This window comes from Puma concolor, chromosome B1 (assembly GCF_028749965.1).
Source record: "Puma concolor isolate L17-30 chromosome B1, mPumCon1.1.hap2, whole genome shotgun sequence".
In the NCBI taxonomy this organism is placed as follows: domain Eukaryota; kingdom Metazoa; phylum Chordata; class Mammalia; order Carnivora; family Felidae; genus Puma; species Puma concolor.
Genome location: NC_141670.1, coordinates 140,448,711 through 140,468,745, shown reverse-complemented (window position 1 = coordinate 140,468,745; position 20,035 = coordinate 140,448,711). Strand labels below are relative to the sequence as shown.

Genomic DNA, 20,035 nt, shown 5'->3' with positions numbered 1-20,035 from the left:
GTCATGATCTCGAGGTCTGTGAGTTCGAGCCCCATGTCAGGCTCTGTGCTGACAGCTCAGAGCCGGGAGCCTGCTTCGGACTTTGTCTCCTTCTCTCTCTGTCCCTTCCCTGCTCACACTCTCTCTCTCTCTTTCAAAAATAAATAAACATTAAAAAAAAAAAGAAGTTCTCTTTCAAATCTTTGGGCCTCTCATTAGCTATGGGCCTTAGACAAATCATGATTATTACCAACATGCACCAAAAAGGGAGGATCCTGGTCCATGCTAAACACTTGGAAAGTGCCTGGCAGGTGCAGTTCATTAAATGCTTACTTTGACCCAGTTCCAGAAAGCAAATGCCCACGTAAATACTCCTACTAAAGGCCACCTCCTCAAGGACAGACGCACTCCTAGCCAGTCACTTGAGTTGAACTCCTTTGACAGCAGCCCCACCCCCACCCCACCCCCACAGTCGCATCCATAAAAGAAAGGAGAGACGCCACAAGTCCTGGCCGCAGAGTGTAAAATATATTGACGGTTGTAAAGGGACAGCTTGGAGACATTTCAGGTCTGCAGAGACGGCGTGCAGCATACATATACATGCTCTGTGTTTTGAAACCATGTCATGAGGTTCTCAAATACATCTCTGTTTTGAACACGATGTTTTTGTTTTGTTCATCAGCGCGGTTTACTACTCTACAGTTTCTCCTAGAGTAAATAAATAGAATGGCTGTTTGCAGAGCAACTACACCCTTACTGAGATGTTTAACAAGGCGAACTATTTCACCACTAGATCGACCTTTGAGTTAACGGCAAGATGTTTTCCATTTGTTTGCGTTCACTGCTGCAGTGGAGGGGAGGGGGCCGGTCACTTTCCAATTTATTCTTTGTTCACGTTTAGTCACCGGCAGGCTCCAAAAACATAATGAAAAATCAGTCTGTTCAAGAAATTAAATTGTAATTTGGCTGTGGGTTTTTCCAAGACCCTTAAAGTCAGATAATTTAAATTTACAAGAGGAAAACGAAATTGGCATGATGGAAAACTAAGTAACAAAAAACTACGGCAAAATACATCTGTAGAACACAGTGGTCAGTTGTAAACAGCTCAGAAGGGCAGAGAAAACAAAAAGTCCTTCGAGAACATTAAGCAGTCCAGTGACAAACTCTGCTTTTTTTTTTTTTTTTTCCTAGTGGCTACTTTCCTACCACAGTGTTGAGCTTCATTATATTAAATAACTTATATGGGTAAAAAGGAGTTTGCTAACCAGCAGCCAACTCAAAATCTTGCAGGAAGAGGGAGGAGAGGAATTCAAAACACAGCACACACTAAGGGGAAACAAAGTCCAGAGTCAGCATTCAACCAGTCTTACCCCTCCTGGCGATACCACGGGGCTGGAGCGGGGATCTACATGGAAGGTTTTCTCCCCTCCCTCCTCTCCCTTTTTCATTTAAGTTAACAAAGAAACATGGGCTTCCTCAGAGCCAGCACTCAGCTGGGCAAGTCCCATTAGCAGCAAATGTTCAACCAAATAAAAAACACACACACACAAAAGAAAGCTCCATCCAGGTGCAGAGCTGTGATTCACATGGAAATTCCAGAAGATGAATCATGTGCAGAGCTGGGATCTGTAGAGGATTCTTTCTCAAGTGTCTTCAGTGAACATTTCAGTCTCTCACAAAATCCGAGTCAATCTGTCAGCTGTGGGAAACAAGTCCCCCATCTGCTCTTGAGTGAGTTTGCTCGCGGGGACTTAGCATGTTTTTTTGTAGAACTAGATGCCAGAAAACAAAGGCCAGCCCTTCAGCGATCCGAGCGACAGCAGCAGCAGCAGTGACAGTCAGCATCCCCTGTTGGTTAAACTCTGCCTAAGAGGCTGGACCTGCGTTGTAAAGAAGACAGGATGAGAACAAAAGTGGCAGATTATTTCGGTAAGGATTCAAGGGCCCTGTCTGATACTAGTTTCACCTTTCCTAGGCTTTAAGTTTGATTACATGTAATTAAAAAGAGAAAGAAAAAAATACGAAGCATTGAAGTCCATCTGTTTTTGTGCTAGTGACTTGCTAGTCACTTCAAATAAATATTAACGGAGACGGCAAAAGCTTTGTTTTTAGGTAAATCTTTGAGTGGCTTTATATTAAAACAAAAACAAAAAGACAAACAGAAGTCATTAATTATAAAAAGCTTTCGCGTCTGCACTGGTCTTATCACAGATGGGTTTACTCAGTAAATAGAAGCGTCTTCACATTACATGTCCATTGAGAGCATTTAACAAGAAAGGTGTCTCCCCTCGGAGGTACATTTGTCATTGCCACTGCTGAGTGTGTCTGGATGAACGGCTCTAGGGTGAGCAGGAAAAGCGTCTATGTGAAATTATCTTATTGCCTTCAAAGCTAATGTACATACAAGTTTTCAGGTAGGTACTATCACTCGAGAACAATTAGTCTTCGCACCCACTTGACACACGGGGGTTTGCAAACGCTCATAGCCTATTTCCCCTTCTTTATCCTCTTGGTGATTGCTATGCCTTGGCCTCCTGCAGTAACCCAACACTGCAGGAGCACAAGGAAGACTGTGCTTGCCTTCAGGGGGCTTACACTGTAGGGGAGACAAGCAGCAGTGCACTACAAAAAAACGCCTTGGTCTGTAACAGGAGAAAACTGCCTTAGACTCTTTCTGGGGAGATACGAGTCACGGAGGGGGAGGCCCTGGGTGGGGGGGGGGGCCTGGACATTACACAGGATATGGAAAGGGCAGAGTGCGTGGCTTACACCCGGACGCAAAGGGCAGTTTGGTCTTCAGGGCTCCTTAAAAACAATTTTCATGTTGGGGCGCCTGGGTGGCTCAGTCGGCTGAGCGTCCAACTCCTGATTTCGGCTCAGGTCATGATCTCACAGTTTGTGAGTTCGAGCACCACGTCTGACAGCGTTGAGCCTGGTTGGGATTCTCTCTCCTTTCTCTCTGCCCTTCCCCGTCCCCGATCTCAAAAATAAATAAACTTAAATTAAAAAAAAATTTTTTCTTGTGAAACTAGTCTTTTATACCAAAAATACATCTTCACTGTGTTTATATACATATTTCCCTGTATACCAGTCACACTATTTGTGTCGGGGCCAGTCCCTCAATAAATGCTTCTCAGAAGTATTATTACTGAACACTTGAGTTGAGTACAGCTCAGCTCGGATTCACGGATTTGTGTCTGAATTTAAGCCAGTCCAGGGCCCCTCCTTTTCACTTCGCATTTCTAAATTCTCCACTAACTTCTTTGGTCACATTTCAACCAATCAAATGTTAACTGGTATTGTATACTGTCTGTATAATACATACAAACAGGAGAAGAGATTGTACAATTCGATCTTTACTTTGACTTACAAACCCCTCCAAACTAACCACCAATCAGGAGGAATAGGGCATAAAAGAATAACAATCAGAAAAGAATAACAACTGGAAAAGAAGGATGTGGTAGGTTTGGAGTATTTTCATGTGTCTGGATTTCATGGGTCACACGGATACCAGGCATCATTTCTGTACAACCAATTTATCTGCTTACTAGTTTTTTTAAAAGTCTCTAGGAAAAGTAACCAGAGCTAAGCTATGCTCAAGGGCCATATCAACCTCATGCTTGAAAGAAAGAAAGAAAGAAAGAAAGAAAGAAAGAAAGAAAGAAAGAAAGAAAGAAAGAAAGGGGCGCCTGGGTGGCGCAGTCGGTTAAGCGTCCGACTTCAGCCAGGTCACGATCTCGCGGTCCGTGAGTTCGAGCCCCGCGTCGGGCTCTGGGCTGATGGCTCAGAGCCTGGAGCCTGTTTCCGATTCTGTGTCTCCCTCTCTCTCTGCCCCTCCCCCGTTCATGCTCTGTCTCTATCTGTCCCAAAAATAAATAAAACGTTAAAAAAAAATTTAAAAGAAAGAAAGAAAGAAAGAAAGAAAGAAAGAATTATGAAGAGGAGAAGCATGGAAAGCAAAGTTCATCTAACAATTAGGAGGACAAGGAGTAATTCCCAAATCCTTTTTCCAGCAAGATGTGGACTATGAGCCTCATGTGTTACACATGAATAATGCTGAAGAGTGCAGTAAATACCCTTCAATACCAGCACAGAGTAATACAAAGTTTTAATAGAAATGTGCCACTGGCAGGCCCACAATGTCATTAAAAATAGAACTGAGCACCAACCCAGCAAGCCCTGTTATATCCCCTGATTGCAGATGTTGGCCACACCTTCTTTACGTCTGTGTCTGGGATAAAAAACAAAAACCAAAACGTGTCCAGTCCTTTACCCATCACCGTGACGTGTTGTAAGGCTGATATTTTCAATGCCTCTGTACCTCATCCCTCCACGTTGAGAGGTACAAAGAAACCCTAACTTTTCCTTTGAAACAAATGAAATCACACAAAACCAAATATATCTCAGACACCCTGGTTCGCAAAACCTAGCCCAATACCAAGCAAAACGAAGACTCCCAAATGACTCTGGGAAGAACAGGACCGTGCTTGTCCACCCTGATACAAAAAGGCACGTGTTCCCAGAGGTTCTTAGTAGAAATACAAGTAGAGCAATTCTGATTACATGATTACTATATCTTGGCCTATTTTACCTATTAAAATATCTAAAATAGTTAAAATATACATTTAGCTATCCTTGTTGTTTTCTTTTAGAAAATACATTTGTTTGAAAATGCCAATAGATTGACACGATTTTTTTAAATTTGAATAGGTTCTGGATTGTCTTTTAAGTCCCAGCTTCCTCTCTCTCAAACCAAAGTGGGGACCAAGATCCAGTCACTAAGAAGAGTGACACGCTTAGATTTACTGAGCCAACTGGTACTTGGATCTCCTTTATCTGAGGTCAAATAAAATTTTAGTTTTAAAACTATTCGGAAATATAGTCTGAACTTGTTATTTTTTTAGATGATGAGGAGAGTCCGTGTTCTTTCGACCGTACCATGGGGTAATTTCAGTTCTTCCATAAAATAACAGGAGAAAGAAAGGAGAGGAGAGTCACTGTGTATCTGACAGTATAAAAAAGTGAAAGGCGATAAAACTGAATGATGAGGACTCTAAGCCACAAAAATCCAGCTGACAAGAGTTAAGGAGCAGAAAGGACTCAGAACACACAGGGAGGGACTTCCTACAGAAAAGCACATGGCTTTCCCCAGGTACGCCCAACATGGCCCATAGACCAGCAACGAGAAGCACGGAGACTCACCTTAGGGACTTCCATCTGTCCTTCTCTATGTGATTTTCAGGTCCTTCACTCTCATAGGAAGCCAAGTAGAGTGCTACAATCAACCACAGGTAAGAATGCATTAACACTGAGGCCTTCTCTTGGTATTGCCCCTGCCCCCATCCATCTCCTGTTTAACCGGAGCCCACCCCTACAGCAAAACTCTTTAAAATATCCAATGACAACTGAGAAGCATCACAGTTTCATTACAAACACCGAATGTCACTTTGCCCCTGACTGACCATCTCAGACCCAAAACCCAAGGGGTTCTAGGCCAAAAATGCACTTAATTAACTGACGGTTTATGAGGCAAAACAGCTTACAAATGCAAGCCGCACGATGCTATCCTACCCTCACGTTTATGTTCTTTATGAAGACAGGGAGGGGAGGGAGATCCTTTCCTGATAGCCTTGATTTTTAAAAAACCTTTAGAAGCTAAAAAGCCAGATATTCTAGGTCAAATTTTCACCCCTCTAATATTTTTTTTTAATTTGTAAATCAAAAGGAAACTCATGCAATGATTTTAAAGTGTGTTATTAATCCTATTTGTAGAGATTAATAACAATCAAGCCCCCTCTGGAATGTGTAATATTAGTGCAAAATGCACTTCAGTCATTATCAAAAACACTATCAATCTACTGGGAAAAATACTATTGATTTCTAGAATATTAGGATATAAAAGATCAGTACAACAAATCCCTAAGTCTTTTACAAATTTTAACTCTCTTCCAATCAATTTTTTTTTCAGTATAGACAATCACTGTTTCTGCCTCAAATTCCTTAATTAAAAAAAAAACATTTATGTTTATTTGTTTATGAGAGAGAGAGACAGAGCGTGAGTCAGGGAGGAGCAGAGTTGGGAAACACAGAACCTGAAACAGGCTCCAGGCTCTGAGTTGTCAGCACAGAGCCCGATGTGGGGCTTGAACTCACAAACTGCGAGATCATGACTGAGCTGAAGTCAGGTACTCAACAGACTGAACCACCCAGGAGCCCCCCAAATTCCTTAATGTTTTAACGGGTCAAGATTTTCCACTACTTTTTCAAAAAGCAGCAGGTAGCCACTATTTTTTTATTTTTGCTTTTTTCAAATTACTTTTAATATCAACATACCACAAACAAAACACCTTTTTTCTCCAATGAAGCATGTCTAAACAAGGGGAAAAAAATCCTTCAATGACTTTCCATTTGTGCCCAAAGCTTTGCAGATCTAGTATTATAGAGAATGCTTAAACACAGAAACTATTTATGGGTGAAGAATGAGTGCCCGATTCAACTATTTTAGGGATAAATCATATGGTTTCCTGTTCCACAGAAAACTCTCAAGTGGAGTAGGTCAGAAGATAGGCCTCCTACGATAGGAGGAACCAGGCACCAAGCATGTATACAGGAATCTCCCAATTGCAGGGTTGTGGATGCTGCTGGCAGTTCCAGGCGAAAGGCCTACTCACCATCTTCACTGAAGACTGGTACTGTGAGCAGATACTGCAAGATCTTCCGGTCCCTCTCAAATGGACACTCCACTTGTTTCCATATCATGAATTCACTCACTTGTTTGGCCAGTTCCCAAAATTTCTAGGAAACAATAAAAGAAGTGCATTTAAAGGCAGCCATCAAAAATCCTGAGCATTCCATTTAATGTTTCCTTCTGGCTTCTAATCAACTGAACTACATGATTTTCTTAATTTGATAAAAACTCGCTATAGGTATTTGCGAGGAATAAGTATAAATGTACTCATGTACCTCTAGATATTAATGAATAATAATGTTGCAGCTACTTTCTTCTACTCAGTATTGTTATTTTCTTTCTTTCTTTCTTTCTTTTTTTTTTTTTTCAACGTTTATTTATTTTTGGGACAGAGAGAGACAGAGCATGAACGGGGGAGGGGCAGAGAGAGAGGGAGACACAGAATCGGAAACAGGCTCCAGGCTCCGAGCCATCAGCCCGGAGCCTGACGCGGGGCTCGAACTCACGGACCGCGAGATCGTGACCTGGCTGAAGTCGGACACTTAACCGACTGCGCCACCCAGGAGCCCCTCTTTCTTTCTTTTTAAAAATTTTTAAATTTTTTTTTAAACGTTTTATTTATTTTTGAGACAGAGAGAGACAGAGCATGAACGGGGGAGGGGCAGAGAGAGGGGGAGACACAGAATCAGAAGCAGGCCCCAGGCTCTGAGCCATCAGCCCAGAGCCCGACGCGGGGCTCGAACTCACGGACCGCGAGATCGTGACCTGAGCTGAAGTCGGCCGCTCAACCGACTGAGCCACCCAGGCACCCCATCTTTTTAAAAAATTTTTTAATGTTTATTTATTTTGAGAGACAGAGCATGAGCAGGGGAGGGGCAGAGAGAGAGGGAGACACAGAATCTGAAGCAGGCTCTAGGCTCTGAGCTGTCATCACACAGCCAGACGCAGGGCTCGAACCCATGAACCGTGAGATCACGACCTGAGCTGAAGTCGGATGCTCAACCATCTGAGCCACCCAGGCGCCCCAGTATTGTTATTTTCTTACAAAACAATAAAGAGAAAACTTTCTTCTAGAACTTCAGAAAAAGCTTAGGCTGCCTGGCCTGAGATGTGACGTAGGGGGTCCTGGACCCTCTCTGTGCACAGATTCTTGCAGCCTATTCTTACCTCAAAATTGACATGGCCGTTTGGAAGGCGGTTGGCACAGCCCTCATTGAGGAAATAAATATCTTTGATTAAAAGACTGAAGAAGGGTATCACAATCTAGAGAAAACAAAAGATTTTCATTTGTTTGGGTAAATAAATATTTAGCTTCTCATCAAACAGTACAAGAAATTAATGAACAACATTAGTTCCGGATTACATAAAAGGCTACCATGAATTAAGATAGTGTTTTGTTTACCTCCCATGACATTAGTTTCCTCCCTTACATAATTTTGCTTAAGATGCAAATGCTATTACTAACCAAAACGCAGCACAGACAATAGGCATTAGGAAGTAGATAGCTTCAGGTAGTTTCTGCAGTTTTTCCCATTGCAACAGCGTATAATAAATCTAAAAGGTCTAGCCGTCAAAGAAGGGGAGATCTAAAAGGACTCTTGCTTTTCATTTAGCAACCCCTTTAGTTAGAGCAAAATATTAACGGAATACCTGTCGCTGCAGGTCCCAAGATTTCAAGATGCGTGACCCAACTCCCTGCTACAATCTGTGCTGTTAGATCATTGAGACTTCTACATTCTAGAGGAATGTCTTGTTAGATGAACATTCATTGCTCAAGATCATGGGAGAGGTCAGGATTTTAGGTAATAGTTGCTACATACTTCCTCTTGAGTAAACCTGGCCTTAATGGAACAGAACAAGTACGCACCTGTCCTCATGGGAAATCACCTAAGCAGTACCTTGCACAATATGTTGGGAGATGTGTACAAGTGAAGGAGGGATATAAATGTGTAAATTAGAATGTCTGTTTGAAAAACAATAAACCTCCTCCAGTAAGGTTTCTTTACCTCGTGTTTTTGATTTGATGAGGTGGTATTTAATTAATTACCCTAAAATAATAATCTCTAAGAAAGCATCCTAAATCCTGTTAAGTCCATAATGAACAAAGAACAAAGCTCTGACATAGTAACTTCCACTTTTACTCAAATGCCAACAAGTCTTTGAAGACTCTAAATTTGCTACAATGCAAATAACATTCCAAACACAAGTTGCGCGCCTCAGCTGTTTACTGGAGAGCAGGTTTTTGAAGTTTCCCTAAGCTTATGACTCATGGGGTGCATCTATCCTAAATGAATGGGAGGTCTGGAAAACATACCTTTGGGCTCAAACACACAAATATGAAGTATCAGTTTTCACCTCTAGAAATAAATCCGGATTTCCTCATAAAGTCATTTTTAAAAAGCAAGCTTTGGCTATTTTTGCTTCATTGGTCACTGAAATAGCCAAAGTGAATCTTCAGTTTTGATAGTGTCTTTGAATATACTTTCAAGCATTTACTATCGTCTGTGGAAGTCTCTAAAGCCAAATTAGTAACGATCCCCTCCTTCAAATATTACTGGCTAATTCTCTATTATTTTAGAACGAAACACCTATAGTAACAAGCATAAAAGCACACCTGAACTTCATTTCTTTGAAAGACCTCCTCTAATTGGGAAGTCTGGGTTCTAGATTCCACTGGAATCAGCTTAAAATGTGGTCCCCCAATTTACTGGCGGCACAACCCAGGAGTCTACAAATGGAGGCCCATAGCCCAGCACAGCTCCAGGATCTGTTTTGGTATGGCCTAGGAGCCACACGGTTTACATTCTTAAATGGCTGGGAAAATATCAAAATAATATTTCTTGAGCATGAAAATGATAGGGAATTCAACTTACAGTGGCCAGACAGCTTTACTGGAAAATAGCCATACTCACTTACTCATCTACATATTGTCCATGTCTGCTTTTATGCCTCCCCATCAGAGTTGACTAGTTGCAATGGAGGCTGTATGAGCTACAAAGCCTAAAATATTTATGATCTGGCCCTTAATGGGAAAAGTTCACCAAGCCCTGGTATAAAAAAACCTAGTTTGCTCACATTAAAATGGAACCTAAAATGAAATCAACCTTATTGAGTTGTAGTGAGGATTAAATTCAATAATTTAGGTCTGACCTCGGTTAAGCACTGCCAAAAAAACAATAAGGCCCATAAACAGGGAAAACTATTATTGATGCACTTAGAAGACAATAAGGATATACCATCATAGGGAAATGAAAACTAAGTTATGATCAAGGTGCAATGTTTGCATAGTGTAACAGCTTTTAAGCAAGAATTTTATCTCTGCACTCTATTCTCAGTGCTGGGCAGTGAGATTCACGTGGTGTTGACCATTCTCACACTGATATTTAAACTTTTCCTAACTTCCTGTCACGTGCCTCTGGCCGAGGCACAGAGGCTATGCTATCCTTTAATTTTTACATTCGTGGTGCCTACAAGACGATCATATAAATACATAGAGCAGAGAGAGAGAGAGAAACAGAGATTTCACATGTAAGAGAGATCATCTGGTATTTGTCTTTGTCTGACTTATTTAACTTAGCTTAATGTCCTTGAGGAGGTTCATCTGTGTTGTCACAAATGACAAGAGTTCGTTCTTTTTATATGGCTGAATAACATTCTGTTGTGTATATGCACCACAATTTCTTTATCCATTCATCCATCTGTGGCTACTCAAGGCTGTTTCCATATCTTAGCTATTTTAAATCATGCTGCAATAAATCTAGGGGTGCATGTATCTTTTCATTTTCTTTGGATAAAGACCCAGAAGTGGAATTGTTGGATTGATCCACTATTAATGGTTTGAATCACTCTTCCAAGAATATAGAAATCTAAGTAATTTCCCTTTACTGTTCTGTTCCTTATGCCCACATGCCAGAAAGAAGTCTCACAGGCTTCTTCAAATTCTAATTTACTCATTGAGAGTTCTCTTCATACCTGTAGCCCCTACAACAAATCTAACATGATAAAAATCAGGAAAGTTTTAAGGACTTTGGGTTTCCAGGCACTAAGGTGGATGTATGGGTTACCAAGAGGAGAGAGCAAAAGTCTACAGTTACTGGGAGGTCTTGCCAATGATGTCTTTAATGGGAGAACTTCTCAAGTAATAATGTTTTCTAATTTCCTTTCAAAATATTCTTTTTTTCACTTTTTAATATATATTTTTAATATATAAATATGTTAACAAATAATTAAACATAAAAAATTATTTATAAATATATTTATATAATATGTAACATATTTATAAATATAAATAAGAAAATATTAATAGAAATATATAAATATATTTTTATATATTTTAAGTAATCTCTGCCCCCAATGTGGGGCTCGAATCCATGACCCCAAGATCAAGAGTCATGCTCTACCAACTGAAAGGTGCCGCCCTTTAAAAATATTCTTAATTCAGAGACTTGGTAAATATACCTCATTATCAGTTTCAAACCTAGAAATGAATGCTGTTGGGCAGGAACAAGTTCCCACAAACATAAATGAAATGGTAAAAGGATTTAAAACCATGTAATCAGGGGCGCCTGGGTGGCGCAGTCGGTTAAGCGTCCGACTTCAGCCAGGTCACGATCTCGCCGTCCGCGAGTTCGAGCCCCGCATCAGGCTCTGGGCTGATGGCTCGGAGCCTGGAGCCTGTTTCCGATTCTGTGTCTCCCTCTCTCTCTGCCCCTCCCCCGTTCATGCTCTGTCTCTCTCTGTCCCAAAAATAAAAATAAAACGTTGAAAAAAAAAATCTAAAACCATGTAATCATATGAGGAATGGTTAAAAACCTGGAGGCATGAGTACCCACAGGAAAAACAGCTATTTAGAGATCATTTAAGGGCCTCTGTGTGGAAGACAGAGTTGATTTGTACCTTGATATGGTACCTAGAGATGTGCCACTTTGGCCACATAAACTTAAAATCTGAAAGAATATTAAAGATACTATTACTCTAATCACGTTGCTACGAAGATTTTTAAATTACTTAGGAATAAAGAGAATTTACCCTCACTTCAATTCTCTTCAATAAAAGATGTGTTTTACCCAGAGATGTTTTCATTCACAGCCTTTGAGACCAATTGTGAAAAAGCAATGGAATTTTTTTTAACAGTGGTGATTTCATTTGTTTTGTGAACGAGAGAGTATAACTCATATGCTCACGTATAACTGAGTTTAAAAAAACAACAAAACTGAAGCAGACAGAATTTATTAAATGACGTAAAGGGTAAATACCTTGGACTATTTTCTGGAAAAGGCTATTAGAGTCCCACAAGTATAATCTTTTTGGGGGCTGGACTTCAGAATGTCTTTGGCCAGGACTAGAGCTCCCTGCTTAGAGACAGGATTCTATAGTCTCCTGGCTCTCCTGGAGGGTTCCACAGAAAGAAACTTGCATCCAACTGGGAGGGTGAATGAGAAGATGCAGACAGCCCCCCACATGTTGACTTTCTGAAGCTCAACCTTAAGAAACTTCTCATTCTTTTTTTTTTTTTCCAATCTTGTCACAGGTGTGCTGGGATTTGAGCAAGTAAAGTGTAAAAGCTGGTACACTCTGTCGGGCTAAATAGAGTTCTCTGTGCTTCATTCCCTCTCTGACCTTGTTTCTTTATTTAAAAAAAAAAAAAAAAATTAACCTATTCACAGTATCTCTCAAATGTTATCCGAACTGATATTTTGGATTTTGTTGAGAACCAATTTAACATTTTCAGAAGGTGGAGTTTCTTTTTGTGTTTGTCTTTATTTTAGATCGTTGAAGCTGAAGCTTTTTTGTGGAAGTGATTGAGATGCCCTGAAGTGTTTTTTACCCTCATTTTAAAAAATTTGTTGAAGACACAGTTTAACTTAAAAGATGACAGAATCTATGCAAAAAATAACTCTCATCAAACAACTTCATCAGCCCATTTACCATCAACACGGGTTAACTTTGCAGATAACATGATCCCTAAATGTTGAAATGACTTTTCCTTTCCATGTAAGGAAACAGAACACTGACATGGGCAAGACAGGACCCTCAGAATCAAGGGTATGTAGCATTAAATTGTTTAAGGTGAGGGTAGATAGAGTAAGGACCATTAATTTCTCAGACATCACCCTCATTCTTTTTCTGCTGCCCGCATATCCAATTAGTAACAGCAGGCCTAATGCTACAGCAAGTAACCTACTTTCTGAAAATAAATGACTTAACCATGGGAGGTAAGCTAATTCTTTTACGAAAAAAGGTTACATTAAGTTAGCTATCTTGTGCAGAGCTAAAATGTCTATTTTCCATGAAGTCAAATTATTCTAATGTTATCAGTCATCTTAACATAGTACTTAATTTATTGCTTGAAAAACAACTAAGACATATTACAAAATGATCATTTAAGTAATGCACTAACAACACAATAATATCCATTTATAATGGATAATAACATGGTACCTTTCTTTAGCACTTTCCTTCTCTATGCATTTCAGTGCAACAACATGGGAACTCTACCATGAATAAAACCCCTTTAAGTACACACCTTCTCTCTGCTGCTGTGAGCAGTTAAAGACCTTTGTGCTGCCCCACGAAGAGCTGTTCGGTAATTGTAGAAATTGCTTGAAGGGTCCATCTGATGCTGTCCACAAAAGAGAGAAGAGTATTAACCATTTACTTCTCATCTGCAGAAAGTTTGCAAGATCCTATTAACTCTACATAAAAAAAAAAAAATCACACTAGGTGAGGGAACTCATTAAGAATAGGATTTATCCCTCTCGTACACACACACAGGCATGAAACATATCAGAACACAAATGTTTCCTTTCTTGAGGTTTGCCTTATTTAAACAAGCGTATGTCAGCTTCGATCACATCAAACCTAGAACAAATTCTTTCCAGGTTCACCGTTGAGATTACACTTAAAACTGATAACAAAGAATGAAACCCCAGCATAGGAAACCAATTCCTGGTTTCATCTAAAGGTTAATGGGTCAGTTGATGGTTAGCCATGCATAATGATCCAACACTCTGTAGTGAACTATCCTTTGCATTTGTTAGCAAATCATTCATAAGCAAGTGAAGCATACTATCTTATAAGAAGGAGAAGAAATTTATTACACAATATGAATAAAAGCATAATGCAACATATCCAATGATACTTCCCAATTTGGAGGAAAACTTAGGAAAGAACACATTATCTCCAAAGACAGCTGATTCAAAGCACCAACACACCAAGGCAATAATGACGTTCATATGACCCAAACACAAATGCCTTCATGTACAATTCTTACTATGTTCAGAATTATATCAGAAGAGCTTTTTCACAGGTAAGCTAAATTTGCTGAAAGGATGGTGAATGAGTATTTCTGTAGCGATGGGAACTTCTCCCCGGGACACTGTAAATAAATGAAGGTAGTAGGCCCACATTGAAATAGAACTCCCAGTGGTTCAGGATCCAGATTCCATCCTGGCATACGATGGGATGTAACTGACAGGTCGCCATTTCCTCAGTGAGTTCACCCTAAAATGAACACCTCTGTCTAGGAAAGGGGTGGCCTGCAACCTGATTTATTCTCCCCTCTGCCAATTCTAACACCCTTCCATTTCCTGTGTCTATAAGGAGAGATGGGCTTTCTTCTCTGTAGCACTCCCTGATCAAGAGACAAGCTCACACCGAAGAGTTCCACTTTCCGGGTATAAAATGTTACTTCACAGCAAGGCATCAGCTTCACATACCTCGAGAACATCAAACTTCGCAGTCTTCACTTTGGCCCATGTTTTTTTCAGTCGAGAGACTGGGCTCATGTTCATGCCAGCTTTCCATTTAAAATGGGGGAAAGGGGGAGGGGGAAAAAGTTGAAACGGAGAAATAAGTCATTTGAAGTTATCCTCTAAAAAAGTGCTCATTACTAAGTGTAAGTTAACTTTATTTAAAAATCTGCCAGTTTTCCACAGTAGTGATACCATTCCACACTCTCACCTACAATATATGAAAATTCCACTTGTTCCACATTCTCAATATTTGGTTCAACCAGCCCTTTTAATTTCAGTCATTCCAGTGCGTGAAATGGTATTACGCTGCGATTTGAATTTGTATTTCTCCGATGGTTGATGATGCACAGCACCGTTTCATATACTTATTGAATATTCTGGATACAAGTTCTTTTTCAGCTATGTGTATTACAAATACTTTCTCCCATGACATGGCTTGTCTTGACATTTTCTTAATGGGATAAGGGGGAAAATTAAGTAATTTTCTATTGCATAGTCTGTGGACTTACAGACTATCTGATTTCTATGATCTATCTATCTATTCAGCATCATCATGAAGTAAACCAGACAAAAAGCTGAAATTTGGCAAGTATTTTTTAGGGAGAAGACAAGGAAAATTATAACAAAAAGAAAATGGAAAACAGAATTGGTGAGAGGGGGGATTTATCAGGATCAAAGGGATTGAATTAAATTTGGTGGATTCTCTGGCTTCAAATTGACCTTGACCCTAGAGAGGTAAATATTGAATACCTACAATATGTAGGATAACCATATAATTTATCCTATCAATTAGGGTATTTTTAAATGAAAGAGTCATTATCAATACTTGTGGCATGACAACCAGTATAAAATGAACAAAATGAATAAACCAATGAAAAGAAACATGGTCACTGGTGTTAAAATCCCCAGGATATAAAGGAGGAGCAAAGTTTGTGTACTAGGGTAATAAGGTGCCGTAAGGTGGTAAGTATTGCATGGGCAGTCAGAAAATGTTTCAGTTTCTCAGGGCCCCCTCATCTCCAGTCTGACAGAATTGCAAAATTTAGTCTCAGATCAGGCATCTCTATAATGCTTGATACACAAGCTGCCCAAATATTTTTGTTTAAATCCTTCATTTAGAAAGTACCTCACTTACGAGCTTTTACAGATAAATGTTCAGATGAGGAAAAACTGAATGTATTCCATGAATTCTTATATACTTAAAAAAGAGTATACATACTTATGTGACTTTGGACATTTAAAGCATTCTGAACATTCTAAGACAATTCAGGGTTAAAAAGTAGTTTTCATTAATAAAACTGTACTATTTGTAAATTTTTAGTAGACATATTTCATAGGACCTATAAAAATAAAGGACACGTATCTTCCAGAAAACACTCACAGATTATCGCCATCAAGGAGTTGAAGTTGCCAATGTTAAAACACTCCCGAGCTACGTCAATGAAATACTCGATCATTCTTGCTCGGTGCTTTTTCTTTACAGGCTGTACAGAAGTGGGGAAAAAAGGGGGGAGGGGGCAGTTATCCAACATGTAGATCCAACAGACCCAGTAAGTATGAAAAAATAATAGAGAGAGCTAGGAGAATGAGAAAACTCATTTTCTCACCATGCAGATTTCTGTGGCAACCAAGTAGCTGAGGCGATTAAACCATTCCACGTAAGCTTCTAAGTTTCGTGTCTTCTTCTGTTCACTGTAGCAACTCTACAGAGAGAGCAAAGTGAGACCATGAGTTGGAGACAAAACAAGAGTTTATCAGGCTTTCATCTTTGTCAGATATGGGCCTTTGTTCCAATTTATGGGTTAAGACAGCTTTCTAAAATGAGGGGGTGGGGACACAGAGAGAGAAAACCACTAACGTTCTTGACTCCTTTCACAGAAATATCAAAATCTCTTAGTGCAGTCAGGTGACACCTGTAAGATCTAGAAATATACTCTGATGCATTCAAGATGGTGCCCTTCCCTAAGTCACTCTCAGTGGGAACTGTCCTCACAAGCACAAAGGAGGGGTTTGCTTGCATTCTAAAACATTCCTGACTTCTTAATAGGGTGTGAATACCAATTGCTATCAACACAGAAAGAAGAGGCCAAGAGAGCAGGGGACTACAACATTTTCTCTTAAAATTAACTCTAGGACAAAATATTGGAGCATCATATACTGAGAAACTAAGTATCTTCCAACGTAGGTAAATGGAAGTCTACACCATCATGGTCTTTAGGGTGAATGACACCTTATTCAAAAGCAAAAGGAGTTAAGCTCATCTCGGAGTTCAAGGCCAAGTTTGAACAATTACACCCCTCTTTCCTTCCTTCCAAAAGACACAAATAAACAAAAAAGTCTGCTAGCCTTCTACTGCAAAACCTAATCCTCACTTCCTGTACTGAGGGAAGCTGTTCTAAGGCCGGAAAACAGCTGTTGCCCCTAACTCCCAAAGGGAGGATTTCATTAGTGGGTGATACAGTCTTTGCCTAACAACTCGAACTATTTCTGGAGGTCCCTGGGGGAGGAAATTTCCTATGTGTGTACACTGATTTTATATAGTCCATGCTCAATGTTATTTTCTTTACATGTGAGCTTCATTTAGGCAATAAACTTGTCATGAGGGATTCACCTTATAACAAGAGGCAAACAGTAAAGCCCCTTACTCAGTGGCTGGATGTGCATCCTGTCTTTACTGCCCCTGTTATTGTTGAGTCATGAGCAGAACATTCTCTTGTATTTTCTTTCTGATTTAATCTGCTAAAATCATTATGCTTTTACTTCCTACCTCATCATCACAAATCCTGGATCTACTTGCTTATTAAATTTCCCAATATGGAGGAAGAAAAGGCTAAAGGTTTGTGATACGGTAAAATATGGTAAAGGCACTTGAAGATTTAGCTTAAGAAAAATGGCAATGAATCAGACATGACTAATGAAAAACTTTCTTTTTTTAAGTTTATTTATTTATTTTGAGAGAGAGAGAGAGAGAGAGAGAGAGAACGCATGCATAAGTGAGAGAGGTGCAGAGAGCTCTAGAGGGAGAGAGAGAGGAGCCCAAGTAGGTTCCATGCTGTCAGTGCAGAGCCCAATGAGGGGCTCAAACTCATGAACTACGAGATCGTGACCTGAGCCGAAATCAAAAGTTGGATGCTTAACCAACTGAGCCACCCAGGTGGCCTGAAAAGAAAAAAAAAAACCTTCTGATTTTAAAACCTAAGACAAAATAGTTCCAATTCCTGCCTCTTGTACCCACTATTACAGACTAAGAAATTCCATTTCTAATTTCAGGGCTGACCTCTGGGTAGACTGATTACCTTGTCATTATCCAAAGGGTCCTTCTGTACAAACGCCTGAACAAATTCTTCTGGCCCAATATAACTGAGCCTTTCCTGAAACACAAAACCAACAGGTCAACAGTGTTAAAGGAAACAAGAAGAAATGTACTGTCAACTCCTTGTGTTGACTTTTGGCACCGCCCCCACTTTTTATGCAGCTTGTAAAATGAGCCTTTACTCTGGGCTGATGGCTCAGAGCCTGGAGCCTGTTTCCGATTCTGTGTCTCCCTCTCTCTCTGCCCCTCCCCCGTTCATGCTCTGTCTCTCTCTGTCTCAAAAATAAATAAACGTTGAAAAAAAAATTAAAAAAAAAAATGAGCCTTTAACCCTAAATGTTGTCATCATCTTCAAGATCTGAGCAGAGACAATTTTCTTAGGTCAGTGCTATGCAAGATAGTGAAAGGCTGAGCAGGTTATGGAAAAGTAGAGGGGGAAGATGAGGAAGTTCAATAAACTCTTCAGTCTTGCTTAGTATTTATTTTAAAGTGAATTCCCAGAAAGTCAGAAACATTCATCTCAAATGTCTAAGCCACACATATTCCAGCTACTTCACAGATTATTTCCCATTTGGATTATTCTAGCCTCTCCTATGACATTACCGCTGACAAACAACTTGTGTGGTTGCCACAGCAAACCAGATCTGCGGTCGCAAAGGGCAGGGTAGACAACGACCTTACCAGCTCTATGTGAGTCAGCTGCTGGGCCAAGGTGTAAGGGTCACTGCAGACAGTAATGATGTCCCTCTGTATGGACTGTGGTTTGGTCTTGAGAACCGTGAGCCGATCTGTAGATGTGGAGCTGATTTTTGCCAGGACTTCCTCGTACTGGCTGAGTGTGGCAAGTTTGCGGATCAGACACTGGATCATCTGCTGGACATTCTTCCTGTATGTCTGTCAGGGAACAAGCAAAGGATTACATCCCTGTTCTGCAAGTCTATTTTCACCGCTGTGCAAACTCAGAGCCTATGTACTTAAGTGTTTTTCCCTGGATGTTGGACAGCCACCAGGCCAGTTACAGGAGGCTTCGGCCCAGCTCTAACAGTTTACGAGAGACACGTAACTAAATCTTTTCAGACCTGTAAGATTTAGTTCTTCTCTCAGCCTGCTCTTGAAAGTACAATTTAGGTGAGGCTATGAAAGCCCCACAGTGATATCTTAGATTAGCGACCGTATACGACTAAATGCTCTCTGGGCTGGCACGGGAATGTATTGCTTACTTTTGGTTAAAATACATTGATCTCGACTCAGAGCATCCTTTTCCTAACACTTTTTCTTTACGGTCACCTTTCTGATTTCTGCACTCCTATCATGCCCAATCTCATTAGTCTAGGAGCACAGACAGCAACCTGACAGAGAGTACCATTACTTCCCACTCACCCCCCAACCACCTTCTTGACTTCCACGTGTAACATGGATTACTAGGAAGTGGATACTCATTTTTCGTATCTGACGTCCATTTGACTCATGTCCATTTCTTTTGCATTCGTGAGTCAGTGCTAATGTTCACGACCCAAGTCTTCCACATGGCAGTCCCCCCCCCGCCACCGCTGCCCGCTATTACCCTCAGCCACCTTGTTTGCTACTGCATCATGCTACTGCCACAACACTTAAGAGGAACTGGTTTTTAAAACAATGTACGTATTAGAGATAAACGTCATTCTCTTGATTTTCAAAACACTCATTAAGTCAAAGAAATAACTTCACAACCTATCCATCCTAAGGTACTATTATCATGATGTAAGTTATGGACTTCTTTCATTCTTCCTTTTCTAGCCCCAAATTGCCAAACAAATGACAAGCATCCTTGAAGGTAAATTACCAGAGAAAGGTACATATGCTAACGCGGTCCTTAACACCTCCAAAGTAGGACAGGGAATTTAGATGTTAGAAAGGCCTGTGGTTATCATGCTCCATGCTTAGCCCCTTTTTAAAAGGTACTACAATGTTACTTTCTGAAATTAATTATTTGAAAACTGAATGGCATCTCACCTACAAGTATAAGAGCCATATTATTTTACAAAGGCAATTTGGTTTACCAGAGCAAAAGTCACAAAAACTCAGATGAATAGGTATTTGCATACGTAAGGACAATTACAAATGCATCTGGAAATGATCGATTCTTATTCAGGCAAGGCCAAAAAGCATGCACAGCCTTCTTTTTCTTTTCTTCTTCTCTGCTTGTCTGGTGTATATTCCACTCAGTTCCTTAAACTGGTCCACTAGATGACCTTTTTTTTTTACTCTCTACATTCACAGGACACCCTAAATCATTAATGAAATCCCTAAGTGTTCAAAAAA

General features: G+C 40.2%; 1 protein-coding gene across 9 annotated transcripts in view; it reads right to left on the bottom strand.

Moving 5' to 3' along the window:
- Nucleotides 1–485: 485 nt before the first annotated feature.
- Nucleotides 486–20,035, bottom strand: part of RASGEF1B (RasGEF domain family member 1B) — a 612,828-nt gene continuing 593,278 nt past the window's right edge. For all 9 annotated transcript variants that reach the window (XM_086704752.1, XM_086704744.1, XM_086704746.1 and 6 more), the window contains 10 exons: nt 18,416–18,628; nt 17,718–17,792; nt 16,029–16,124; nt 15,803–15,905; nt 14,386–14,465; nt 13,194–13,289; nt 7,835–7,930; nt 6,651–6,774; nt 5,182–5,254; nt 486–1,859 (listed from right to left, as the gene is read on the bottom strand). In XM_086704752.1, coding sequence (XP_086560878.1) covers nt 1,835–1,859; nt 5,182–5,254; nt 6,651–6,774; nt 7,835–7,930; nt 13,194–13,289; nt 14,386–14,465; nt 15,803–15,905; nt 16,029–16,124; nt 17,718–17,792; nt 18,416–18,628 — 981 coding nt within the window. In that variant the 3' untranslated portion in view covers nt 486–1,834. The remainder of the gene's footprint in view (nt 1,860–5,181; nt 5,255–6,650; nt 6,775–7,834; nt 7,931–13,193; nt 13,290–14,385; nt 14,466–15,802; nt 15,906–16,028; nt 16,125–17,717; nt 17,793–18,415; nt 18,629–20,035) is intronic.